We start from the raw sequence: 26,607 nt of genomic DNA, 5'->3' as shown, positions 1-26,607 counted from the left end.
TGAGGCGTTGATGTTTCGGCACGGTAACTCACGGGCCTGGTATGTCTTATGAACAGAATGGGCTTCCACTGAAAGGGGGAGGCAGAAGCCAAATGGGGAGGAAACAAAACGGTGATGGAAGTTCAGCAGCGAGTAAAGGTTTACAGAAGTGGTCATTTTAGTAAGAGGAAATCATTTTGAACCATGATTGTTTTTCCATGGCTCACAAAAAGCTGCTAGCACTTCATTTTGGCTTCGAAGAACCAAGATCAACATTCGGCGGAGGGGAATTTCCCCGATGCACGGACCGTCACAGCAAAATCCAAGATACAAATGGCTACACCTATTTTGTGTGAGTGGCAAAGTACTTTTGCTCCCCAAAGTTTCCCCGCCAACATACTGCAGCCCCAAGCTCCAGGCAGCTCCTTCTCCGCATCTAGGCGTCATCGCCCTGAGCTTCCAAGCTCCAAGCTCAGAGCTCCCTTGGGGCTGGTGACACTGATCCGATCCACTTTCCCTTCCTGCATCCTATTTACCCACATCACACCTAGCCAATCTTCCCCATCTCCCCGCGATTTCACCATATCTCGTAGCTCAGCTGGCTGGGTTATTTCATCGTCTTATCGCCTTACCTTATCTGCAATCAATTGAGCTCTCTCCAGCGTGGTAGCCCATCATGTCGGAGAAGGCGCCTCTCGTACCCAGCGAGTCCTATGGGACGGCAACATCACCGCGCTGCCCATATGCCGGTCGCTGCTCTGTCGGAAGGCGTGTCGCCAAGGTCTTCAGCCTTGCCGCCGTCGCCGGACTGTTGTATTATGGTCTTCCTCAAGGTTGGTAACCTTTCTCAAGAGCTTCCTCTCCTTGCTGACATCGTTTGCCCAGCTCAAAAGCATTTCGGCGCAGAGAAGTCTGCCAAGTTGTGCATGACTCCAGCTTGTGTCCACGCAGCTTCGGAGATATTGTACAATCTCTCTCCCAACTACAAGGACCTCGACCCTTGCAACGACTTCGAGGAGCTTGTGTGCGGCGGATGGCGTGACCGCCACGACCTCCGGTCCGACCAAGGCGATGCCTTCACCGGCACTATCATGTCAGAGAACTCGGAGCTCCTTCTACGCCACATTCTTGAGGCCCCCTATCCCAAGGATTCCAAAGTGAGTAGCCACCACGAGATATCACTAAAAGGAAGCATGTTAACCCAAAACCAGCACTCGTCCTTCTCCCCTATGAAGCTATTTGCCAACGATAAGGATGCGGACGAGGAGAACTTCGACAAAATGAAGGCTGCGTATGATGCTTGTCTCGACGAGGACAAGATCAAGAGCATTGGTGTCGAGCCTCTTGCACAACTCTTGGACCAGATCAAGCAAGCATATCCGCTCAAGGCCGCCGCAAAGGTCGACGACCCTAGCCCAATCAAGGACACTATCCTTCTCCTCGCCAAGTATGGTGTTGATGCCTTCATCGCCACTGGCACAGGCGCAGATGACCGGGACCCTGACACAGTTGTTGTCTCTGTCGCGCCTCCATGGAACCTTGGACTTCCCTCCAAGGAGCGTTATGAAGATGAGAAGTTGGTCGAGAAATACCGAGGCGTTGCAGTTGAGGTGCTTGGAAATCTCTATCCCGACAACAACAAGGACAACTTCGCCAAGGTCATCGATCTCGAGAAGCTCCTGGCCGCTGCTTCTCCCAGCACTGAAGAGCGTGAGGATGTCACTGTGAGTTGTTGATCTCTATAGGAAACCCGTACATTCGCTAACACGATCATAGAAATACTACAACCCTATGTTGATTGATGAGGCTGCTGCCCTCACTCCCGAGATCGAGCTCACAGCTCTGATCCACGAGTTGTCTCCTGATAACTTTGTTGTTGAGCGGGTCATTGTAATGGCCCCCAAGTATATGACGGAGCTCGCCACCATCTTGTCTGAGACCGACAAGGAAGTCATCCAGAACTACTTCATCTGGAAGGCTATCCAGTCCTTCTCCTCCTACGTTGACGCTGATGCTGTCAAGCCGTACCGACGATTTGTCAATGAGCTTGCTGGCAAGGTAAGTAACTGAGTTATTTCTTCACGTTGGCCATACTAACCTGCCCAGGACCCCGAGTCTGCTCCTGAGAGATGGCGCACCTGCGTTGGCCACGTTGACGATGGCTTGGGCTGGATTCTTAGTCGATTCTTCGTCGAAAAGGCGTTCTCTGAAAAGGCTAAAAAATTTGGTGACACCATCATCACTGATATCAAGACGGAGTTCACCAAGAAGCTCAAGGCCACTAAGTGGATGGACAAGGAAACCACCAAGAAGGCCATTGACAAGGTTCACAACATCATCCAGAAGATTGGTTACCCAACCAGCAGCCCCGACATTATGGATCCCCCAAGCCTGAACAAGTTTTACGACTCAGTTGAGGTCAACTCCGATACTTTCTTCAAGAATGCCTTGGCTGTCCGCAACTTTGCAGTCGGCTACGAGTGGTCCGCCCTGGGCAAGCCTGTTGACAGGGAGCAATGGGGCATGACTGTTCCGACTGTCAACGCTTACTACAACCCTCCGGGCAATGAGATTGTCTTCCCCGCCGGTATCATGCAGTTCCCAGTCTTTGATGTCGAGGTCCCTGCCTATATGTCTTATGGCGCTTTTGGTTCTGTTGCCGGGCATGAACTGTCCCACGCCTTTGACTCCACTGGACGCCACTACGACCAAAATGGCAACTACACGGATTGGTGGTCCAACTCTACCGTCGAGGCGTTCCAAGAGCGCGCAGAGTGCTTCATTAAGCAGTACTCCGACTTCACAGTCCCAGGCCCTGATGATAAGCCCCTTCACGTAAACGGACGTCTGACGCTTGGCGAGAACATTGCCGACGCTGGCGGTCTCTCCGCGTCCTTCCAGGCCTGGAAGCGCCGCGCCCATGAGAAGCCTAACAAGGATCTGCCTGGTCTTGAGCACTTTACTCAGGAACAGCTCTTCTTTGTCACATACTCCAACTGGTGGTGCGGCAAGTCGCGCAAGGACACCGCTATCAACCGCATCTATACTGACCCTCATGCTCCCAAGTGGGCCCGTATTCTTGGCACTATGGCAAACAGTCGGGAGTTCAAGGATAGCTTCCAATGCAAGGACAAGAAGCCGGCTTGCGAGCTGTGGTAACTTTTGTCAGTGTAGGGTGTTCTTATAATATGAGCAGTGTGGAGTTTATTGTTTGGACACAGAATGTATAGTATATAGGCATATTACAGGATGAATATCATGCCTAACCCTCGATGACTGCTCAGAGAGTGACGACGTGAGTTGTGCGTGAGTTTGGACTCCTCGACGAATGTAAAAGACGGGTGTGTAAACATAGACATATTTTGGTCCACGCAAGCATGCTGGTTTATCCGGCAGGGGTGGCAGTCCATTTGTGTCCAGCCGGTTGGATCGTGATTGAGTTTGTTAGTTTATGACGATGACATTTCTCTTTTTCTTTTTTTTCCCCCTTTTTTCGGTCAGATCTGGCCATGAGAACTCGCTGTACTGATCATCGACATGACTGTATCGGAGTGACTCTGCTACACTCCTCTAACTCCGTACGGAGACAATACCTTTTTATAACACTCACGTGTAGCTGTTCCCAACTCAGCTGGTCATTCTGTCATGTGCCAGTCCCAACTGGACAGGCTTAGACACTGTTCGAGGTTACAATCAAAGTGGCAATGCGATCAAGAGACAGATAAGGGTGAAGAGCGGTTTCAGGGGCAAGTAAAAGTGCTAAAGACGTAAATTACTATCCTAACATATTTTTAAACCCCTTTTCTGTCCGAGAAGTACCACTCTAATGGGGAGTCCCTCCAAAGTCATTGCAAGCCCGGCACCTTGATATTCAATCCATTGTAATCATGTCACCCCGACAGTTTCATTAGACAATGTAATAAACAATTTGGAATCCGATCGCCTATTCCAGCCGCTAAATTATCGTCATACTGATGTGTAATGTGACGTGTTGTCTTCTAAGCTTCGTATCTGAGAATGTCTAGGCTCTCGAAATAGTCGCGACTCCACAAGTGACATAGGATATCAGAGTCAAGAACATCATTGGAGAATCACACAACACGGCGGCTCTGCAAGATCCTTCTCTTATCGTAAACTGCCTCAGCAACAGAGCCAATAATAAGTGTGAAACTGTGTTGTGTTAGTGTTAGCCCGTGGTGGAGACCGGGGATCTGCTGTCAACTACTCCTTGAGACAACCGGGGCCCGGGTTAGCCGTTTCGGATTGTCGGGGCGCTGCTACGGAGCCGGTTCCCACCCGTTGGCGTCGGGCTGTTTCTATTCTGGAGTTTGTACATTTCTTTTTTCCTCCCGTCACTTTATCATTTCTTGTTTTCTTGGTGTTTGTTAACATCCCCACGCAACTGGATGATTTACTCCCGGGGTTAGTGTGTGACGGACTAGCGTTGGGTGTGTTTCTTCTGCCAACGGGGGTTCAAGATTATGGAGTCCCCCCCCCCCCCCCCGGATTATCTCTGCTGGCGGAAGGGCAAGACAAATCGTGAGTGGGCTTTTGAGGGGCAAGTGGTTTTGCATGGCTCTATTTTTGACCGAGTCAACTCTGCGATGAACTCTGACCGGATTTTGCGCGGTGAGGTTACAGACGACTTAAGCGCAAGCGTCAACATCACAACGAAACGTCAACTACCTACCTAAACAGCACCATGACTATTGTGGGCTTTTCAAACGGCGTAGGTGTTTCCCTTTTTTGACGCAATCAAAACCTGACCTACTGACTTGATAGTTACCGACCAAGACGTAGCCTAACTGGGAGGGGACAAGCACTTGCCAAGTTTTTCTACCGGGGTGTATATAACATGCTTGGCAAACTGGTAAACGCCCGCCAAGAGAGAGAGGTTTATACTACAGGCCTCCCATCACTAATGCAAGTGAGGCTTATCTCCTCGTGGATGAACCATCATCCATTACAATGCCGTGATGTAAATATTATCATGACCGGACTGGCCGGTTTGAACCCAGTAAAAGGTTAATGTCGACCCATACGAGCAGTGAGGCGGAAAAAAAAAATTTCAATCTAAACTTTTTTTTGTCTGTAGTTTAGGCTTCTGAAAGGGCCCCCGTCAAAAGGCGGGCCGTGGCTCTTGGGCAGCGTGGCCCAGCCGCTGAACCATAGCCCCGGTGCTCTTTGGTACGTGCAGCCATGGATCCTGCGAGAGGTGACTCAGGCGGGTTCCGCTGTCGGGCATCAAAAGGTGGTGGATGAACGACATGTGAAATCGACATGGTTTTCTCGCCGGTTCACAACTGGAAAAACCCTGGTCTCTCTCTGGCTTGAGTCGGGACTTTTCGGGGGCACTTTCGGGGGAACACTCGTCGTTGCGGGTTTCCAGACTGCGTTGGGTGTTTGATGAGCGGATACCTCAACCAAACATTCAGCTTAGCTGGGTTATGTCTATGTCTATGCTTTGACGCTTTAGGGCCCCCCGTACATGAGTAATGTGCCCCCTCAACTGTTAAGCCAGGTTTGTCTGCACTCCTGTAGTTTATGGCAGTGGTAGTGGACTACGAGCAGGATATGTGCAGGGGAAAAGCAAATGCAGTGCTCTCAACGCCGAACAGCTTTGGTAAACGATCTGCATGCAGCAGTGCATGTCTCGCGCAGGTCCTTAACCGTCAACTAGAGAGGCCCACTACGGATGGCACAGCGTAGATGCAGAATGCGTCACAGCGCTGAAAGCTAGTAACGATTCGAGAGAGACACCATTGGTGAGTGGTGATGAATCGTGAAGGCGATTGTCCACGTCAATGGTGCAGACGGTCGTTTAGTGGACTGAAGACGACGACGCGGCTTTGACTTGACTATTGTGTCTATCGTCATAAATGATTGACAAGGGGGGCATATCTTGGGCCTCTATAGTCACCGTTTGGTGTCTTCTCACGTAGTCTGTCGTCACTTGTCAAACCCTAACCATTTTCAGTTTCGCTCATCGGGAAAATAGTGAGGGTCTCGCCAAGAGGTTGTGTCCACTGTCATTATTTGCACTCACAGCAATAGCAACTGTTCAACACAGGATTCTGGCTGTCCCACACCCTTGGCGCAAATCGAAGACGAGGGCCGCAGTGGGCAGTGCATTAAGCACGGCAGCGTACGGAGCATGCGGCCATGCAATGCTTATCGCGGACCGCAGGCTTGCGCGTTTCGAGGCGCGCTTGGCGGTTGCGACGCAGGAAGTGGACGCTGGATCTCTGTGCGATAGAGAGAACGGGTAGCGCTGGGCAGTTAAGGGGGAGATTTTCCCTCGGCGGTAGATCATGTCACCCAATCTGGCCAAGGAGAGCCACCGACCGGGATGGGGTAAAACTCTCACCGGCATGCTATTGAAAGCCAAGTCAGCAAGCGATGCAAATCGACATATTCCTGCAGCATTGACAGGTGGGATTGGGAGGGGAGGGCATCGTTTTGCTCGCCCACCCGGGTAGCTCAAACGTGCAAATCGATTCGTGATGCATCGTCTTGGCTTTCCTCGTCAAGTAAAGCGTTATTGGTTCACGATGGAGGCTTAAATGGAAACGCGTCCGGTTATTGCTCTAGTGGGTGACAATCGTGTAGCATCAAAAAATATGTAGAACGCCAAGTTGTCCGGGGGAGATGGGGTCAAACGGAGCGGCGGTTGCATCATGATTGAGGCACTGTTCGCGAGCGGACGCGCAACACTGAACGGCTTCTGTCTTGAAAACGAGAAAAAAAAAGAGCCGCCAAGAAACCCACAATTATAGAAACGGGCGGCGATAGGGGTTTTGTACGTTTGGGATCATGATGTAGCGCGCATACAAGCCACAGCGGTATTGTTTTTTGGGGGTTCTCTTTTTTTCGTCCCAATTGTTTACTCACAGCATATCCTGTAGGTCGTGGTTGGTATTATGTGGTGGTATTCTACTCAGCCTCGTAACGCACTAAATATATAGGAGTAGTGTTTCTATTTTCGCCAGGCCGGAATATGGTTTGCAGTCAATAGGACTGAAAGATGGCTGTAAAGGGCCGAGACAGAGAACCACCACGTTTTGTGGCTATCGTCTGTGGGTTTTTCTTGGTCTGGCAGCGGTCAGCCAGCGGCACCAAGTCATTGATTCGTATAGGTAGTCTCGTATAGCATGTTGCTTCGAGATTCGAGATGTCAGTCAATGGCGAAGGACATCAGACTGGATATGTGCGACGACAGTTCGCATCAAACCTCAGGGAAGCTTTGTTCTGGCTCGTATCAAGTGTTGACGCTGTCCATAACGCATATAGCAGCTCTCGATGAGACCATCAACTCGAAGCAGTCTGCCCAAGGGAGCCCAGCCCATTTCCGACCGGGAGAAGACCTGAAGAGGCAACCGGGAGGAACAACGGGATGGACGGGACCCTCTTTTTTGACTTCCATTTCAACTTCGACGGCTGGGATAACCGACCCGTCAACGGGAAGCGTTAAGTGTGTTACCCTGTCTGCCGCTGTTAATTCATGGGTGTGTGGTCAACGGCCACCGAAAGTGGACGGGAAGCCACCTTATCAGCAACCCCCCCGGTCGTTTTCTGTACATGTCCGGCCAGAGCGGTGTTTCGTCACGGTGGATTCTCATCTCCTGGACCGTAGAGCTTCGTCGGAGGGAATTTAGCAAGAAAGAGGACCTACTACGTAGTATACCGGGTCGATGTCACCGATCGATACTACGCCGAGCCGCAGTCTGCTGCAGTAGCTGTCTGCACTGCATCTTTTTCCGTTCCCCGGGCCATTTTCGTGTGTCCAGTGGAAGCGGAGAAAGAAGAAGAGGCTGGTGTTTAGCTCCAGTGTTTGGCTACAGCTGTCCGTAGTCAGGAATAGATACACGCCGTGTCTGTGGGTTCCGTTGACGTCTTTAGACTGCTGCCAGTAGCGTGTGCGCTGTAGTAAAGACAGATAGCTGGATGAACGTATGGAGGGAGGCAGCGCAACCAGGAACTTCTCTTTGAAAGGGAACGAACGGCAAACTGTGCGGCCTTGGCAGGCGTGCGCAATCACCTACGAGCCAGCTGTGAATAGTGTGAGGCCAAGGCCAGAAACACGAGCTGGCAGATATCCAATATTGTTGAGGCCGGCTTGGCTTCTGTCTGTGACTGCAGGTCTTCAGGCCATACGCAGCGCTATGTGCAGTACGAGGCGGTATGTCCAGTTCCAAGGACCTTACATACTACGTATTCATTCTCTAGCATGTGTTTCGAGGTCCAAGGCGGGTCCTCCCATCTCTTGGCGGCCAGAGCTTTGATCGTGAAACAAAATGTCCCGACTCGGGCAACTTTGGTGTTCTCCACGACCCTCACCCACTCTGCCTATTAATGTCTAATGTACACTTGAGTTCGGTCTTTAGTAGTAGCAGCGTCACTAGTGTAGTGTCAGCGGGAGGGAGCGTGTATGGCTAACTATGGGCGTTCAGGTCCCTCTGTCAAAATCCCATCAATATCGGATTCCCAATTTTTGCTTCACCCTCACTGACATGCTGCAGCAAGATGCCATCCGCCACGGCAGAAACACAGCGCTGCAGGGTGCAGAACAGGTACTAATGTGTTCCAGCCAGCCGCCTGAAGCAAGCTTTGAACAGGGACATGCATGGGCTATTAATATTTCCCGATTCGGGTCCAATCAGCCACCCCTGCACCCCTGAGATCCCATACAGCGTAACCCACCTCCATCTCCCAATCTCAAATCCATGCAGTGCTCTGAGCCATCCCGTGCGTGGGTGATCGACGTCGAGATAGCCCCCATTGGCCATTGTTCAGATAAGGAAGCTCGAGAGAATAAATTGAAGAAGGAAAATCTCTGAGCGAAGCACGGCCCTCTCCTCTAGGAATGGGAGGGATGCGCGGCCTTGGTGTGTGTGTCCTGGCGGTCCCCCGATTGGCCCTTTACCACTTCGTACGCTACTCTTTTCATCTTGCCTCTCCTGTCTCCTCCTTCTATTGCCTCTTTTCCTCCTTGGTACATTTGACTTCTTGGCACGGCTGTGCCCGAACTGCTGTCTTCGCCCAAGGCCCTGACGGCAGCCATCAAGGAGTACCCCTCGGGCCCAAAATACCTCACGCCTTGTATCACATCACACTGATGGGACTGCCCCTTGACACCGTCTTCAAGTCCTGCACCCATGGCTGTGTACTTCCCTTACCGCATCTGTTGCGTCCAACACTCGTAGATGTCTAGACACCCTGACGGGCTGAGACGGTAGACGCCCTCACTAGTTCTTCAACCACCATCTTGCCTGTCCGCATCTGCCGCCTACCGGGCCCATGACAGCCAATCCTTGGCCTCGATCCCTTTCCTTTTCTGGCGAACGGTTTTCGCCCAACTGGGTCCCCCGTGCAAGCCCGTGGGGGTGTCTTTCTTGAGCCGCCACCCAAACACTAGACCACGTTCTACTCAAAGAGCCTCAACCGGACATGTAGGTACACACATCAGTGTATCAACTCACGGCCACCAGGCCAACGTAACCATATGATACTGTCGAACGTGTATCGCCGGCGCATTGGATATTCATAGGAGTGGGTCCCCTTTTCCACTCATCTTTCTTTCTATCTCATACCACGGATGGCCCAAACCATCAGCCCTCGGTGTGTATGTATGTTTGCCGTGACGCGAATCTCTCGTCTTAACTTTTCTCTTGCTTCAGTCCAAATATGGTGCCTGGAGGGGATACTTCTGTCTCGTGCGCACAGAAGATGGTTGTCGCAAAGGTGGATTCTACAAACACCTGGGGGACACTCACACACACACACACATACACACACCCTCACACACATGGACGAAGAAGAACAGAGTTGAGCTTTGCTCCAGTTGAGCCTCCACCCCCGGCCCTCAAACAAGGGTGGCCACAACCACGTAACTCCATCTACCGGACCTGTCTCGTCTCATACGCACACACTTGGTGTATTTTTGTTTTGCTCTCTCTTTCTCTCCCTCCCCCCCTAATGTGCGTCTCTCACAGACGGACTGGCTCCACCGGACTGATACCCTGTTTTAGCAACCCAGGTCGATTGTAACTATTCTAAGAAAGGCCCTGCTTAGTCTGATTTTTCCCTACACTTGGGTTGCCCGAGTCACCGAGATATATCATCTCGTCCAAGACCACTAATCTTACACTTAGTCCACCGGAGCCGGAATCCCCTTGTTCAGCGACAGCAAGTCTTTTTTTTTTTTTTTTTCATTTCTTCATTGGTGCATTTCTGTTGGCATTTACATCCCCCACACAAACATCATAAAGAAGCCTTACCCCCTTCCCCGGTTTGGTTGGGTCTTGTTTCTCAGACGACCCCGACAGTCACTCTCGAGCGAACGACTTATTCTCTGCGAGAATCTTGCTTCGATCCGGTCCGATTTGATATCCACTGCGAGCGAGCATCCACCATCGTAAAACGCCTCTCCGGGAAATCACCCCTCCCCCCAAAAAAGTAAAAGTCACAAAAAAACAAAAATCACATATTACACACATTCACCATGGATCGAAAGGATCCGGGCCACTCGGCGTGGACTGAGTCTGAGGTGTCGACGCGCAAGAACTCGGTGGAATGGCAAACATCAAGGCCAAACTCTCCCAAGCTGGCACCACTGGACCTCCAATTCGACAAGGGCAAGGCCAACGAGAAGGACGGCTACAACACATCCATCACACCTGTTGTCGAGAGGGGCGTCACACCAGCGGCTCACGCAGACGGTGAGCATGGCCACATCGACATCAACGACCCCAACCGGCCGCGGATGGCCTTCAAGCAGCGCCTGCACCACTTCACATGGGCGTGGTTCACCCTCACGATGAGCACGGGCGGTCTCTCGCTGCTCATCTTCGCCCAGCCGCACCAGTTCACCGGTCTGAGGCAAATCGGCACCGTCGTTTATGTCATCAACATCATCCTCTTCGTCCTGGTCTGCTCGGCAATGCTGGCGAGATTCTTCCTGTACCCCGGCGACATGAAGAAGTCGATAACCCACGAGAGAGAAGGCTTCTTCTTCCCCACGTTCTTCCTGTCCGTCGCGACGCTCATCACGAGCACAAACCGATACGCCATCCCCGAGAACGACGAGACGCTCGTCTGGGCCATCCAGGTCGCCTTCTGGGGCTATGTCATCGTCACTCTCATGTTGGCCATTGGCCAGTACAGCTTCGTCTTCGCCTATCACAGCTTCGGCCTGCAGACCATGATGCCGACATGGATCCTGCCCATCTTCCCCATCATGCTTTCGGGTACCATCGCCTCCGTCATCGCCGACACTCAACCGGAGATCGCCGCCGTGCCCATCGTCGTCGCCGGCCTCACCTGCCAGGGTCTGGGACTGTCCGTTGCCGTCCTCATGTACGCACACATGGTCGGCCGTCTCATGTCCGCGGGCCTGCCTAACCGCGAACATCGCCCCGGCCTGTTCATGAACGTTGGCCCCCCGGCCTTCACCGCCCTTGCTCTCATCGGCATGGCAAACGGCCTCCCCAACAACCTCGACCCCGACCACAACGGAATCCTCATCGACGTTGGCATCATCAGGACCATTGCTCTCATGAGCGCCATCTTCCTCTGGGCGCTTGCCGCCTGGTGGTTCGGCATTGCCATCATCGCAGTCGTCTCTTCGCCGCCAGTCTACTTCCACTTGGGTTGGTGGGCCATGGTCTTCCCCAACACTGGTTTCACGCTCGCGACAATTTCCATCGGCAACCAACTCCAGAACGAAGCCGTGCTGTGGTTTGCCACCGCCATGAGCCTTGTCCTCCTCGGCACTTATTTCTTCGTCCTCTACCACCATGTCAGGGCAGTCGTCGTCCAAGACATCATGTACACGATGAGGGACGAGGACTACAACGACCACTAAAAAGCCTAAAATTTCCTCCTAGGGAAACGGTGGTGTGTAGTCAACCATCTGTGGTGGGTGCTTCTCCCAACAGAGCACTTTACCGAGGAAACGAAGTTGGGGGGAAAAAAAAAAAAAAAGAAAGGAAAAAATGGTGTTTGGTTGTACCAGGATTACCGCGGCACGGATCCACGGATGTTGTGCCTGCGCAGTCGTGGGCCGGGGTTGGCTCACTGTTCATGCTTGCAATGTTCATAGCGTCAGAAACCGACTCTGAGATGGTTTTTGGGAAAGGGCAAAATTATTTCCGCTCTGGGCCACGAGCAACGTGGCGTTTTAATCAAGTGTGTGTGTGTGGGTGTGTATGTGGTTACTTCATTTTTTAGGAGCATATTCCAGCGTGAACGACAAGAAAGCGCGCGCTGGCTTTTTTTCCAAATTGGACTTTTCTCTTTTTTTTTTTTTTTTTTTTTTGACTACACTATACGGTCTTTACAATCTTTTTCGTAGCTACAATGCAAATTGCAATGGGATGGGGACTCATATCGATCATTAGAAGAAGTACTGGGGATTCTGGCACGAACATAGACTGGCAAAAGTGACAGGGAGGCAATATGATTAGACGGGCTGAACAGGCCTACCTTTAGAGGAAATACTAGGGAGAAGATGCATGAAATACAAATATCATTCCCCCCCCCCCCCCCCCCGTTAAAACACACTCTCTACCTTGCTGCATCACCGCTCTCAGACGACTTCTTACTTGCCACTGCTAGACTCAGACAATGTAGAATGTGTCCTGTGCCCGCTTAGTCAAGAATACTTCACCATCCATGATACCGTCGCAGTACGCTTCTCCGACGAAACAATACGTTCTCTCCCGCTCACTCGTCCCATCTCCAGACGGTCTCAGAACATACGGTATCCGAGAACCGAGAAGTATCACCACGACATCGCCCGGACGTGCATCGGCTGGTCCCAGGCCCACGCAGCCCTTCTGCCGCGTGGCAAAGGGCCGCTTGCCTGACATCTTGTCCATATTCTCGCTGTAGTTGGCCTGCCCGGGCATTTGGATGTGGAACTCTCGTAAACGCTGCTCGCGTTGTTCTGGTGTTAGTTGCTCGTACTCGCCCAGCGTCTTTAGCACGTTTACGCAGTCCTCGTAGTCGCTCTTGTCGGCCTCGACGACTCTGTGGTACGTTGACGTTCGGGTCCAATAGAGGTCACCCACGGGTACGCGCCAAACCGATTCACTCTGTCTTTGACTACTCTGGTAGATTCTATGGGACAAGGCCTTTCCCGCTGATTTCTCGCAAAACGCCTTGATCGTCTGCAAATGCCGGGCGCGGGGCTCGTGGCCTGCCTCCCACTCCCACACGTCGCCTGTTTCTTCGATGATGTCAACTGCGTGACCGCGAATTCCAAGCACAGCCGGGTCGTCAGTGTGCACGATCTCGACAGTGCTGTCGCCTGACGCAGAGTTGAGGAACTTCTCCGCGTCGTCATATATGGCGGTGTACGAGTTAGCCAGGTCCGGCCGCCAGTCAGGGACCCACGAAGGCAAACCCTCGATGTCTTTGGGGGACTGCGAGAAGGATAGCACTTCCACGCGGCCCGCCCTGATTAAGGCGCGGGCTGCCTCGACGAATGTGGGATGGCAGTCTGGGCGTTTGTAGTTTGGCACTATGCCAAGGCGGTCCCCGTCGGTAGCGATGCTGAGCAGGCCGTAGATCCTGTCTCTCGGCAGGGTCGCACGCGCGCAGCCATTAACGTATGTTTTCCTCATGACATGGAAGAGGTCGTCGCCAGGTCCTGCGCCTTTGACAAAGTTACGCCTCCTACGTCGAACGGCTAGCAATGGGCCCACGCGACGATCCTGAGCCTCGAGAAGGAGGTGCTTCTGGTCCATCAAGCCGTTTTCTTCGGCAACCCTGCCCAGGCAATTGTCAAATATCAGCCCTCCCAGGAGGAAGAGATCGACGTCTACGATCTTTGAACCGCACACGAACACGGTATTATGACAAAGTGCTAGCTCTTGTATGATCCAGACCCGCTGGAACCAGGGCCGTTTGTTCCAAGCCAACATGGCCTCCAAAAGGGACGTAAATAGGGGCATAGCCTTTGCGATCAGGGCCTGAAACTGCTTTGTCACTTCGTCTTCCGGGTTGCGATTCTCTATGAGAGGGCGCAACAGTGGAAGACGCTCCCGGGTGAGATATCCTTCAATATCGAGCTCGCGCGCCCCCAGACCAATCTCCTCCCAGCAGTCCATGAGAGCGTCAGAGTCGTCCTGTGCCGGACCCAGCCAAACGAGGACTTGCTGCGCTTTGCTATAGATCTGGGTCATCAGCGGCACCTGCTCTGTCTTCTCTGCACCGTCATCCTGGTTTATGCATATCTGGTCTATCCAAAGAGTTACAGACTCATTCTTCCGACGAAGATGTCGCAAAGCCGTGTCCAGCGAGGCCGTGATACCAAGATGTGTCCCCGCGATTTCAATGGTGTGAGTTTTATCAGGTGGACCCCAGGTGTACGACAACGCCTGGAAGAGCCGCGGGTTGGCAATCGGAGTGGTTGAAATGTCGCATACGAGCGGGCTCGAGTAGTGGGAATCATCATTGTTGTCTTCATCTAATGCGGATTCAGACGCAGACGCAGACGCAGACGCAGATACAGGGTTAGTTCCAGATGGATAGAGTTCTAGCAGTCTGATGTGCGTTGATGCAGAAGGCAGGGTTGCCCGGCCATCATCGTACGTGAAGGGGACAGGGCTATGCGGCTCCGACGTATTCGGCACGGAAGACATGGTTGCCGTGTTGGACAAGCGGAGATGGTCTAGGGAAGAAATGTCCTTGCGTGGGTTTCAGTGGGTGTTCACAGGTGCGAGGTCGTTCTTTTAAAGTACGTTGGGCATCCTGTTCTGATACTGGACATGGGTGTTTGCCAGGTGGGCAGATTTGGTTTCCTGATTTGGTTTCCTGATTTGGTGAGAAATTGAAAACTATTGAATACGCTACTGCAGCTGTCAACAGCTCGTACTAGTAAGCCAGATCATAACTGGGTCTCTGTACTGGTCAACGCATTTATAACCATCTGTCGTTACAATTGCAATTGCTTATAATTATTATTTTTTCTCCTTTTTTTTTTTTTTTTTTTTTTTTTTTTTTGGGACTTCTGCCGACATTTCCACATTTCACGCCTAAATGCCCTCACTTTTGAAAATAGCACACTCCGAATGTACTATACCACTCTGAGAAAACCCATCAAAAATTCCATGTGCGGTAATGATCTCACAGCTGAGCATTCTGTCTACTAAATGCTGTCTCCGTCTCGCCGTCTCGCCGCGTCGCCGAGTCGCCGAGCCGCCGAGCCGCCGGCGGATTAGCTGTCAAGCAAGACAGCCCATGCCCATCGCTGCACAGGTTCCGATTGCATACTAGTAACCACGTTTATATACTGATCGATGCCAACCAAATAACTTGATAGGGCAAAGAGGTTAATACCCTCAAGAGGCGCTTCCTAAGGGAGTAGGAGTGGTATTTACGACTCTTAAGTTAAAGAATAGTGGCTGACGCCAAACTGAAGCGCCTGAAGGAACCCTGATTGGCCTCGGAGACGTCTCCTTCGGGACGGTTGCGCTAAGGAGCATGTTTTGGCTTCTGTGGTAGAGTGAGACCTTTATTTCGATGGCTTTCGTGGATCCTGTTGAATGGCCTCCTGTCTCAAACCAAGCCGAGATCACAAAGTCTGCTAACCTCCTCCGGCAGGCATCTTATCCCCGAAAGCTGTCCGACTAGGAGGAAAAGTGATTTCGGAAAATAAATGACTAGTATCCAGAGGAAATTGATCAAAATGGAAAATGCATCTCTTGGATGTGTCTTTCCGTAATTTTCGTCATGTCCATCTTGACGATGCGGATGGGCTCAGAATTCAACCTTTAGACTATGCATCCTGTACAGTCGAGGGAGGTTTTCTAGGGATATGGATATGGGGAGGGATGAATTGATCCTGATTACACAAGAAGAAAAGCCGCCTAATTCAATCGGGGTTCCCTAACAGCCTGATCTGGTGCCTTAGTTCATTCCATTCCAAGACTCAAACGATGTGATGACCATCTAAATCAGTCCCACATACAGATGGTGAGAGACCCTTGATTCCCCGCGATGTATCCTTGCAACTTGGCGTGCATCCGCGTGGATACCACACACCCATAGATAGTAGTAGCCACACCGTCATGGATACAATGTGGGCCGTGTGTGTTTTTTTTGAGTCCAACCAGAGCCTCGAGTGACACATTCTTACACACATTCGGTCACTCATTCAGTCACTCAGTCAGTCACTCAGCCGCTCACTCGCTGAGGAGAATACGAAATAGAGGTTAGGGGTCAATTAGCCAAACCATTTCGGCAGACACAGAAAAATTGCAGTACACCAATATCTGGATTGTGGCTGATGAATAAACTCTTATATGAGGAGTACCTCACGGATACCTCCATCCCCTCCCCAAGCGTTCGTTGCCTTGACACGATTTCGAACGTGAGCAGCCAAGCCATGTCTCACAACCAATTACCTACAGTGACGCTCAGAGAACGTGTGTGTGTCCCTGTACAAAGCTGAATGTGCCATGTTTTGAGTGATGGAGCTCGGTCTCCACTGCGGACACAGCTCCGTGAATTCTGATTTGACAGGGTTCCTTTAGCGCGAAAAAAAAAATCAGACTGGCCCTGGCGAATTGGCCGATTAACGAGATTAGTCATCGACCCAGATTCACGTTTGCTTTTTCACTTGTTTGTCACCACCAACCACCAGCAAAAACCTGGCAGGCCTTTTCCTCTCTTCTCTTCCAGGCTTTTCTGCCCTCACCGCCCTGCGAATGTTTGTCGACGCCTCTATCCTCTCCCGGGAATCTCGGACGGTCTAGGAAACCAACGGACTCGACTAAATGTCGTCGGAGCAAGACTACCAGGACCTCTTTGGCCCCCAGGCCAAAAAGGCCAAGCGAGGACGGGTAAGTCATGTCACCACTACCATCCCTACTGCTTCATCTCCAATTGTGTGTTATGGATAACCTCCCCTTTGGCTTGATTTTTGTTTTGTTTATTTTTTCTTTCTTTCTTTTTCTAAACTTCTTCTTGTTCTTTTCTTCTTGCTCTCTCGCTGACTTCTTCGAGGAACAGCTCCAGACAGACAAATCAGCCAACGCGATACGAATCCGTGACAATCAGCGTCGGTCTCGCGCCCGACACAAGGAGTTCGTCGACGAGCTTCAGCGAAAGGTCCAGGAGTACGAGAAACGGGGCATCGAGGCTTCGGTGCAAATGCAGAAAGCCGCTCGCGACGTATCAATTGAGAATGCTCGCTTAAAAGCTTTGCTGGCAAGCAGAGGCGTTTCTGGCGAACAGGTCGAGGCATATTTGAGGTCCTTTGAAGACGATAGCAAAGGCTCGCCTGTGGCGCCTCTCCCGGCAACTCTTCCTCCCATCTTGAACACCCCTGTTGTTCTCGAGCCATCGCCAACACAGCTTCCGCCGCTCCAGGAACATTTCAGTAACACGAGGTTCTCATCTGAACCAGAGGGCGATTCAAATAACGCCAAGAGAAAATTTGGTGATACTCTTCCGCCCGTGCTCACTCTGACCCCCACACCGGACGTCCAGCAGAACTCGCCGCTGGATAAGCTCACCATGCTGGCCAATGCTAGTCTTAACCGGTCAAGTCAGCCGCCTCCGCCTACACAAACGATTCCAGAGCCCGGCAGAAATCCTCATTTCTATGAGCGGAGAAGTCAGACGCCCCCTCGCCGGACCGAATCACATCGTCCGCCCGCTGCGTCCCCGCACGAAATGTCTTGCAACGCCGCCGCCCGAATCATCGCTGACATGCAGGGCTACGGAGATGAACGCACAGCCCGCATTTCTCTTGGGTGTCGTACCCAAGATGATGAATGCTTTGTCAAAAACACAACCGTCTTTCGCGCACTTGACCACCGGTGATGCGAAGAGTCACAATCGTTCCGTTATTTCATTCGGAATACTCGACGGCTGTCTTGCCAACCTTCTCATGCGGCTATCCTGGCGACTCTGCCTGGATCATGCAGCTTTCCACCTAATGTGACAAGCCAGCAGCTTTTGCCCCGAGCCGTTCGGAAGTCCAAATCCCTGAGCAGCAAACGGCGCCGGGGTCGTGGCTCCGCATTACTACTCGCCTAATCAGCGATGTACTGTGAGCAATCCTACTCGATTCGATTCCGAAGTGCACGCGCAGTCATCGTCAATCAGTCTGCTGAGCTCGCCTGCAGTGACACATCCTCTCTGGCGTTGCTGCGCGGTACGCCTCAAGTCACCCGGCAACTGGCACTGGCAATGTTGCTCCACGATAAACGTGAAGCATCTTGCTGCCACGTTTCGGAGAAGGCTCCTCTCGCAAGGACAACCTTTTGATCACCGCATAATTGATTTTCCCCACCAATACCTCGAAAGAGTGTATTTAGAGGCTCAGTACCGGCTGACTGCATGGACCTTCATAAATAAGGGCAACAACTGACAAGGCCATGCTGCTGCCGCATTTAAGCACCCCTGATGCAAGGTGGCCATTGCAATCCGTAGGGAACACCGCCTTGCACGTTTTGTATGTTCCGACTGGCACGGCTCTCTGGCGACCGGCGAGCACCCGGCAAAGTCGTGCATCGAGTGCTATGGGCTTGCTGTGCTTGAGTAATTGTACCACCACAACAATAATGATGTAATGTAAATAGCTTCGCTGACTGTCATCCCTCAGGATTGGGCTAGTATAGTAGCGTTGTCAGCATAAATTTGTCTATAAAAGATTTCAAGGTCAATCATGAAGTCTTCACAGTTGATTTGTTGTATGTGGGTAGAACGTTGGGCCAATAAGCCTTATGGTCTTCGAAAGGAGGCCCTGCTAACACGGCACATGCATGCCCGGGTAGACCCCAGCGACCTTAGTCTGCTTTCCTCGGCTCCTACCATGCCGCTATAACGCCGATCAAATGGTCTAGTCTCATCATCGAATCTACTCTATCTCACTGCATCTTTGATGCAACTGTTCAATGATCTGTTCGACAAGTAAAGACACAAAATGTCGGCGTGGGGCGATGTTTTTGATACAGCATTCAGAACGAAATGGACTTGCTTCTCCAAATAGGCCAGGAGCACGCTGCTGCCAATGTTTAGGTAGGGGTTCTATAAGCACATCTCCCTTGCTCATCTACTACACGGATATGATAATCTTTCCACCGACTTCCGTAGGGATCTCGTCACTAGCCGTACGACGTTCTGCTCCATTGACTGCAAAAGCAAGTCCGCCCCCTACTCTCACTTTGAGAGGGTTGCCCAGAAGCGATGTAATCTCGGCTCCGGTAACAACACCGTCTCGCCACGCCATGTCGATTTTGAACCCCCCACGAGCTACCCAGCCTCGAAAGCTTCCGCTTGACAAACCCTGACCTTTGGGAGGAATCGCTGGGCCGAGGTGAACGACGCCCGCATGACTCTGCAATAGCATCTCGATGATTGCCGCAGTGAAGCCCGAGTTCCCGTCAATCTGGAAGTAACTTCCGTTCCGACTCATCAAATTGTTATGCACCCAGCGCGAAATCAGCTCCATGGCGTATTTAAGCGCGTTGCTGGCGTCGAACAGCCGGGCGTGTAAGAGACTTGCCCAGGTGACCGCCCAGCTATTGCCTCCTCCCCCGTTATCCATGCGGTGCCGCAGAAGCTTGTAAGCCATGTCTGCGTAATCTGGCGTCGTGAGCGGCGTCACCCATGTGCCGGGTTGCACGCAGACCAAGGGCGAAAAGTGACGGTGACCGGGCTGGTTCTCCCTGTACTCTCTGGAATACTCGAGCAACTGTCCGTATGAGCCTGCTTGAGGCGGCTGGATTTTATCACGGAACTCCGTGGCTTTTTCGACGCCCTCCGTGGAACCCAAGGCTTTTGAGATCTCGACGAAGCCCGACATGATTTCCCACATGATGGCGCGGTCGTTCATGGCCCCCGCATCGATGCCCGTGGTTTCGCCTGCCACCGTCATGTTTTCCGGGATGTAATACGAGTGCTCGGGCGAACAGCTAGGGTTCGTAATCCACCACCCGTCGCGCTCGGTGGCCCAGCTGTAGATGAAGTCCATGGCACCCCGGAGGAGGGGCAAGACGCGGTCCCGCGCGTAGGCCTTGTCGCCCGTGAAGCGAAAGTGCTCGATAGCCTCGAACGCCAGCCACGCACCGCCGAGGGGGTAAGGGGCCGCGATGGTGATTGCGTGGAACGGCGTGCAGTCGCCCGTGATGTCGGTGTTGTGGTGGCAGCACCAGCCTTCGCTGCCATACATGCCCTTGGCCACCTCGCTGCCTGTCACGGCCATGCGGTCGACGAAGTCGACGACTGGCTCTGAGATCTCTGGCAGATCGAGGGGTTGAGCGAGCCAGTAGTTCATCTCGAGGTTTATGTTGATGGTGAACTTGCTGTCCCAGGGGGGCCGGAAGTCTCTGTTCCAAATGCCCTGGAGATTTGCTGGCAGTGTGCCCGGACGGGAAGATTGTATGAGGAGGTATTTCCCGTAGTTGAACTGGAGAGCCATCATTTCGGGATCTGTGGTAATGTTGCTGCCGCGTTTCCAGTTCTCGAGGCGGGATATGGTGCTCTTGGAGCCTATTTCGTCCGACGTGCCAAGGTCGATGGAGGAGCGATCGTAGTACTTTTTGTAGTCTTGAATCGCCTCCTTGGACAGGGCTTCGTATCCGGCCTGGACGGCTACGGATAAACGGCTATCCACGATTGCTTCCAAGTTGTCTGCTGTGGCACAAGAGTGTTTAAATGCCGTCTCCACTGTGTAAATGACGAAGACCTCGTTGGCAGCTCTAACGCTCAAAGCCGTGCCGTTTGAGCTGATTGTTCCAATATCTGAGACCGAGATTCATCAGTACAGAATACGCTTGTTTTATACGCTGCTGAATGGCAAAAGGTTACCTCCAGATAGCAAAATGCGCGCCTTCGAAACATAGCGATACGTGTCGTCTTCCTCTCCTGTTCCATCCAACCTGAGGATTCCATCGGTTGCGTCCACGTCCAAGGCAGTTACGTTCACGTTCCTAGTTAAGGCGATATCAAAGTTTAGGGATTCAGATTTGTTGGCAGCGAGTTTGAAAACCAGCACATTCTTTGGAAAGTTTCCCAACGCCTCCCTTGTATACCGCACACCTTCAAACCCGTAACTCAGTGACGCCAGCCCAGTGGATATGTCCAGAGAATGTCTGTAATCCGATGTGTTATTGAAGGTGTGATTAAAGTCAATTCGAAGCTCTCCCGCTGGCTGGTATCGTCGCATGTCATCATATTCCGGCGTGAAGTTAGCGACCCAGTTCTTGTCGGCCTCTGTTAAGCGTCCATCGAGGATCTGTTGTCGCAGTGGTTCAAGAGCATCTCTCGCCCCTGGAGGGATCTTTTCCATCGGCCCCCCGCTCCAGATAGATTCTTCATTGAGACGTATGAGCTCTTTGTCGGGATATCCATGGATCGTAGCACCCAAGCGGCCGTTCCCGACTGGGATGCCTTCATAAAAGTCTCGGAGTGCAGGGTGAGAGTACCATAGAGTGTGCGATGCTTCAGACGCAGCAGAGACGCCTTTAAAGTCCGCAAAAAGCAGAATCGCGACTACAGAGAACAAATTCATGTTGACCGTAAACGTCGAATCGTTCTCGCGTAGTTATTAGGCTGTTAAGAATGGGAAAACACCATTTAAACTTGCACTTGAACCAGGGGATCCTATGTCATTTAAAGACTTTTACATTACCGCCAAAACTATAAACGTTTAAGCTACAACGCTGGTGTAGTAGAAGGAGCTCGGGGTATCATTAGACTCAATGAGCGAACGAATTTCACCGTGCCACACCTGCATGTCATCTCCTCGTCTTGGCAGATTGAAATAGCAGGCAACTCTCACCTCTTTCCTCTTTCGATTACGGAGGCGAAACTCCTCAGGGAATGCCGAGCTTCCCCGCAACCACGCGCAAATCAGATACTTGCAGCTCGTATGTTAAATCTATCCGATAAGGCATTATTGATCCTTGCTGACTTCTCCTCTTCGGGCTTTTGTGATGTCCGCTTTCGCAATTTCCCTCACATATGCATACTGTTTGCACATCGAGATGGGGGATATGCTTTGAAAGGTATGGTGATGCTTGAGCTTCAAAAGAATAAGCATCCAGCCTTCTTCATACTGTTAATGGTGGAAAATTAGGCAATGGTCTTTGCGACACTTCCAGGTTCTTATAAGGGGAAAGCCCAGCCCAGCACATCGCAATAATGCTCCTGGCTTGTAACCTTCGATGCTTACTTTTGAAAAGACAGATGTGCTCTCGAACAAATATATAGCTTTCAGTAAAATCAGATGTCCAAACTTTTGTCTTTTACCTAACAGCAAATGCGTTACTGTTAATAGCGACATCTAGTTAAACGCCTCTTCGAATCGGTAACGATATTTCCGCACATTAGTTACACAGTCTAAGGTTTGAGATTCTCAAATATTAAAGAATACATGAAATCAAATGTGCTCGAGGAGCACAGTTTTATACATCTTTTCTTGCCGCTTATTGTTTCAAAACTGGTAGTTGCTGCTGCGTGGTATTGTGGAGGACAGGTAAGGACGCATGAGGCTCTATCATATCCGCTTTCACTCTTCATGCCGCAATTTTGTCTATTAATCTGAAAAAATACATGCAAATACATAGCTAGTTTTATTTGATTCCGGAATTCCGGCTTGTAGTTAATAAACATGTCAAGTTGGGTATTTCTAGTAGATTCAGTGACGGAGGCATTGATTTGGGTATAACTAAATAGGTCTGATAGCGTAAGAAACCCATTCTTCAGATCTCGAGGAGTTTGGTTATAACTCTGCTGGTTTGTTATCCACCTCGATCAAGCATGGTATTGCCAGACACGATGTTCAAAAGAGGTTCGACTGCTCAGTAGGAAAGCATGATTCAGAATCCCTAGAGCGTAGTGCCTTACCAGATTGGTGTGATTTATACAAGATATTCACTTCAGATACCACAGTTGGCGTTTCAATTCTAAGTTAACTGCAGTTTAAATTGGCGAAGAACTCAATTGATATCACCGCAGTTTCTCCAGAATGTACGGGCATCTCAGTACAGATGTTTGCAGAAGAGACTTAGCTTCCACAGGAGTTCAAAACTCAGGAATCCTCTTCATTTTCCCTCTTGTTCTTTCCCCACGGCCAGCCAGGAAAAGGCGATCCACCGGGGTTGGGGTTCCCCTGATGACCTCCCTTCTCGTCAATCCATGCTGCTGGGTTCAGCGGGCGGTTGGCGTTTGAATCCACACCAAAACGGATCCAGGCATAAATACCGTCGGCCAGAGTCTTGCCAACCAATACATAGCGCACGACCGGGTCATCATTGTTGGAAGACATCGCCAGCAACGCGTCCTGGGCGTTCTTCGTGACAGCCTGATGGTTGGTTGAGTAAGGAGGCAGCCTCTCAACTTCATCGAGAAGCTTCTGGTCGAAGTACATCTGGCCGATGTGGGCTACCTTTCCACCCGTGATGGTGTTGTTGGGTTGCTTGATTGCGCCGAGATGGGCAATTGCTTTTTCCAGTTGTTAGCAAGTGAAGAAATTGTGGTCTGGGAAGCGGGTTCTTACCGTGGACGTGGTTAGTTCGGCCTGCGTAATGCCCAGGCACAACAGTGTCGAAAGTTGCCATTCCCTCAACGTCGGTGAATTGGATGCCACGTAGAGTGGTAGTGTTGATCAAAGACAGGTCGTTGGGGTTACCATTGCCAGGGTAATTGAGGACACCGCCGTACACACCCTATCTGATATTAGCAAATATAATTACACTCACCGGCAGGACAATGACTTACAGTAGAGTTTGCACTCCAAAAGTCGACTGCAGCGTTGGTAATTGGCTTGCACGTCTTTACGTCGACAACCTGGATATCGATAGTCATCTTGACACCACCTTCACCCTCGGTCAACTCTCTTCTGACTTCTTCGCCCTTGACATCTGTTCCACAGTCAGTCTATCAAGTACAGCATATTTCCTTATTGATTCTTACAAAGAGGACCCTCTGTTTGCTCGGGAGTAAGCATGCATGCGCCAGATCCCGCAAACAACTCGGAGGCCGGAGTATTTTCGTTGTAAGGTTTGTTGACGCGGTGATCTGTTCTGAGCACCGTGTTGAAGTCTCGGCCGTGGATTATGGGACTAGTTTTTCTTGGTTTAGGTACATGCTCTCGGGCCACATTTCCGAGTTTGTCTTACATGTCTTCGATACCCCTCTTCTGACGAAGTCGTTGAAGCTCTTCGTGTCTGCGCTCGATGGTTCTTTTCACAAACTCGGGTTCTGAGAATGCCTCGGCACAGTGATCAAGAGATCTTCGATACCATGGCTGGGCCGCGTGCTGAAACTCTCTCTCCTCAACACCGTGAGGATGGGCCAGCCCCAAGGGCACAAGCAGTAACTGAAGAAGTATGAGTTTAAGCGCCATTGTAAACTACTGGTGAATAAGCTTGAAGTTGAATCGCGGGTCGTATCCAGACTTGCGAAACAAGATGCCTACGGTGTTATAAAGGAGCTTCGAAGCTGCTGATATATGTTTCCATCTGCGTGCTCGACATCATAATTATGTATCTAGACTGGGCCAATCCCTAATGGCGTATTTACAAGAAAACAAATGATTGGGAGCCGAATTATTGCGATATAGGGCTAACATGGGCCTTTCGGACTTTTAATTTGGTTAACCTCCCACTGCTACGTTAGAATCCCGGGGAGGTGTATATTCACCCACGAATGGTGAGATTTGACATTGGCGGCTAAAGTATTCGACGCCGGCACCTGCTCTATGTAACTTGATGACAAGGGAATCAACCTCTAGATTTAGCCGCAATGATATGAAACAGAAGGCAGATATCACCTCCCATTTTCAGGCTCAATAATGACCGGATTCCTGCTTACTAGAAAATCAAGGCTTTAGTTTTGATCACCTTGGGCCTATAGAAAGATGTGTATTCGCAACATTTTATTACCGGATTCTACCTATACAGCAAAACCCCCCGTAGTATTTCTCTTCAGAGACGCTTCCATAAAATGGCTGACAAACGCGGTTGCACCGAAGCAACAAAGGTATAACATACGACACTTAAGAAACCTGTCTACATTAGCTTCGGTCCGAATCATGATCAGAATTAAAAAGCCAAAGTTAGCTATTCAACGGAGACTTCTTAACTTGGATCGCGAGGCGATGTGATCGGCGAGAGAACACAAGAGCCGAATCGGTAGCCCCACCATTAGGCCCCGCGGAGCCCGGCAGTACACTACCATAGGGACAAATAGTGGAACAAAGGCCGATGTTAGGGTTCAGGGACAGTTTTAGCGCGAGGGGCAGCTTAAAGCCTCAGAACCAAGAGGTAGCTGTTAGCGGCGGGAGCTCAAGGAACTGGGCTGTAGTCGATTGACTCCATCATACTGTAATTCCGGCTTGTGGTGGTTGCGACATTGACCTGCGGAAACGCCTAAAATACCCCGCACACCACCACCACCTCCAGTCATCCAACGTAGCAGCAACCGTGAGAGCAATTCTTCAAGTCCTTCACCCGGCCGGCGCAAAGTAACCTGCTTCACAACCATCGTGTCGCCTTCTCATTCGTATTATTCACTGCTGCTTACCCGCGTGGTAAATCTAATTCTATACAACATGGCATCTACTCAGGGCCTCAGAATCGGTTTCGTGCCGGAGCACTTCTCCACGCCCCTCCATTTCGCAAAGCAGCACTTCGGCCTCAACGCCACCTTGGTTCCTTTCCCTTCTGGGACCGGCCACATGATTACTGCCATCCGTGGCGGAGAGATTGATATCGGTATTGGTCTGACTGAAGGCTGGATTGCCGGTCTGGGCAAGGAAGACGCCCCTGGCGACGGGGGATACCGTCTCGTCGGCACATACGTCGACACCCCCCTCTGTAAGTCATCTGGTTCTCATACGATAAGCCCCCTTGGTCACGGATTGCTGACGAAAAGTTCCAGGCTGGGCCATCTCAACCGGTGCCAAGCGCCCCGAGATCACTTCCGTGGAATCCCTCAAGGGCGGCAAGATCGGCGTGTCGCGCATTGGCTCCGGCAGCCAGATCATGGGCTTCGTCCTTGCCGATCAACACGGCTGGCTGTCGCCTTCTAACCCCCAGCCCTTCTCGGACACCGTCATCCTCAACAACTTTGAGAACCTGCGCAACGCCGTCAACTCTGGCGACGCTGACTTCTTCATGTGGGAGCACTTCACGTCTAAGCGCTACTACGACTCTGGCGAGATCCGCCGCGTCGGTGAGATCTACACGCCCTGGAGCAGCTGGAAGATTGTCGCCTCGACGGAGCTTGCAAAGGAGGGCCAGAAGCTGGACCCGCGAGTCAAAGATTTGTTTGAGAAGCTTGATAAGGGAGTCAAGCATTTCAACGAGAACCAGGATGAGGCGGTCAAGTATATCAGCACGCACCTCGACTACTCTGAGGCTGATGCGAGGGAATGGCTCAAAACTGTCAAGTTTACCAATGGTGTTGAGGGCGTCAAGCCCGAGGTTGTGAACAACTGCGTCGATATCTTGAGGAAGGCTGGTGTTTTGGTTGAAGGCAAGGGCAGACAGCCGGATGCTATGGTTGTCAAGGACTAAAAAGCCATGTGGAAAATAATAGAATATAAGAGTACAAAAACGCCTTTACTTTTGCGCAAGCCCGTCTCCTAGCCTTCTGTCTGCTGTGTAA

At 51.3% G+C, this 26,607-nt stretch overlaps 7 protein-coding genes across 7 annotated transcripts; 4 read left to right on the top strand and 3 right to left on the bottom strand.

Annotated features, from left to right (window-relative positions):
• Positions 1-655: 655 nt before the first annotated feature.
• On the top strand, positions 656-3,138 carry CTRU02_201431 (endothelin-converting enzyme; the record flags this gene model as incomplete). Its single annotated transcript, XM_036733721.1, has 5 exons — positions 656-812; positions 865-1,136; positions 1,191-1,703; positions 1,756-2,037; positions 2,086-3,138. The coding sequence occupies 5 exons, from the start codon at positions 656-658 to the stop codon at positions 3,136-3,138; spliced, it is 2,277 nt and encodes a 758-aa protein (XP_036574572.1).
• Positions 3,139-10,480: 7,342 nt separating this feature from the next.
• Positions 10,481-11,842, top strand: CTRU02_201430 (C4-dicarboxylate transporter/malic acid transporter; the record flags this gene model as incomplete). The annotated part of the gene is made up of 1 exon (XM_036733720.1): positions 10,481-11,842. One exon carries the CDS (start codon positions 10,481-10,483, stop codon positions 11,840-11,842), a length of 1,362 nt encoding a protein of 453 aa, XP_036574571.1.
• A 754-nt stretch (positions 11,843-12,596) lies between these two features.
• On the bottom strand, positions 12,597-14,624 carry CTRU02_201429 (heterokaryon incompatibility protein; the record flags this gene model as incomplete). Its single annotated transcript, XM_036733719.1, has 1 exon — positions 12,597-14,624. The coding sequence occupies one exon, from the start codon at positions 14,622-14,624 to the stop codon at positions 12,597-12,599; it is 2,028 nt and encodes a 675-aa protein (XP_036574570.1).
• Positions 14,625-16,760: 2,136 nt separating this feature from the next.
• CTRU02_201428 (uncharacterized protein) lies at positions 16,761-17,811 on the top strand (the record flags this gene model as incomplete). The annotated part of the gene is made up of 2 exons (XM_036733718.1): positions 16,761-16,826; positions 16,990-17,811. 2 exons carry the CDS (start codon positions 16,761-16,763, stop codon positions 17,809-17,811), a joined length of 888 nt encoding a protein of 295 aa, XP_036574569.1.
• A 1,237-nt stretch (positions 17,812-19,048) lies between these two features.
• CTRU02_201427 (alpha-l-fucosidase) lies at positions 19,049-21,505 on the bottom strand (the record flags this gene model as incomplete). Its single annotated transcript, XM_036733717.1, has 2 exons — positions 19,049-20,736; positions 20,803-21,505. 2 exons carry the CDS (start codon positions 21,503-21,505, stop codon positions 19,049-19,051), a joined length of 2,391 nt encoding a protein of 796 aa, XP_036574568.1.
• A 1,521-nt stretch (positions 21,506-23,026) lies between these two features.
• CTRU02_201426 (intradiol ring-cleavage dioxygenase-like protein (extracellular dioxygenase)) lies at positions 23,027-24,343 on the bottom strand (the record flags this gene model as incomplete). The annotated part of the gene is made up of 5 exons (XM_036733716.1): positions 23,027-23,439; positions 23,495-23,663; positions 23,716-23,858; positions 23,911-24,059; positions 24,117-24,343. 5 exons carry the CDS (start codon positions 24,341-24,343, stop codon positions 23,027-23,029), a joined length of 1,101 nt encoding a protein of 366 aa, XP_036574567.1.
• A 1,206-nt stretch (positions 24,344-25,549) lies between these two features.
• Positions 25,550-26,516, top strand: CTRU02_201424 (ABC-type nitrate sulfonate bicarbonate transport systems periplasmic components-like protein; the record flags this gene model as incomplete). The annotated part of the gene is made up of 2 exons (XM_036733714.1): positions 25,550-25,814; positions 25,879-26,516. The coding sequence occupies 2 exons, from the start codon at positions 25,550-25,552 to the stop codon at positions 26,514-26,516; spliced, it is 903 nt and encodes a 300-aa protein (XP_036574566.1).
• Between the last annotated feature and the right edge of the window lie 91 nt (positions 26,517-26,607).

The sequence above is a fragment of the Colletotrichum truncatum genome (genome assembly GCF_014235925.2).
Source record: "Colletotrichum truncatum strain CMES1059 chromosome Unknown Contig_0001, whole genome shotgun sequence".
NCBI lineage: Eukaryota > Fungi > Ascomycota > Sordariomycetes > Glomerellales > Glomerellaceae > Colletotrichum > Colletotrichum truncatum.
Note: the sequence above shows the minus strand (reverse complement) of the source record. Positions and strands in the feature narration are given on the sequence as shown.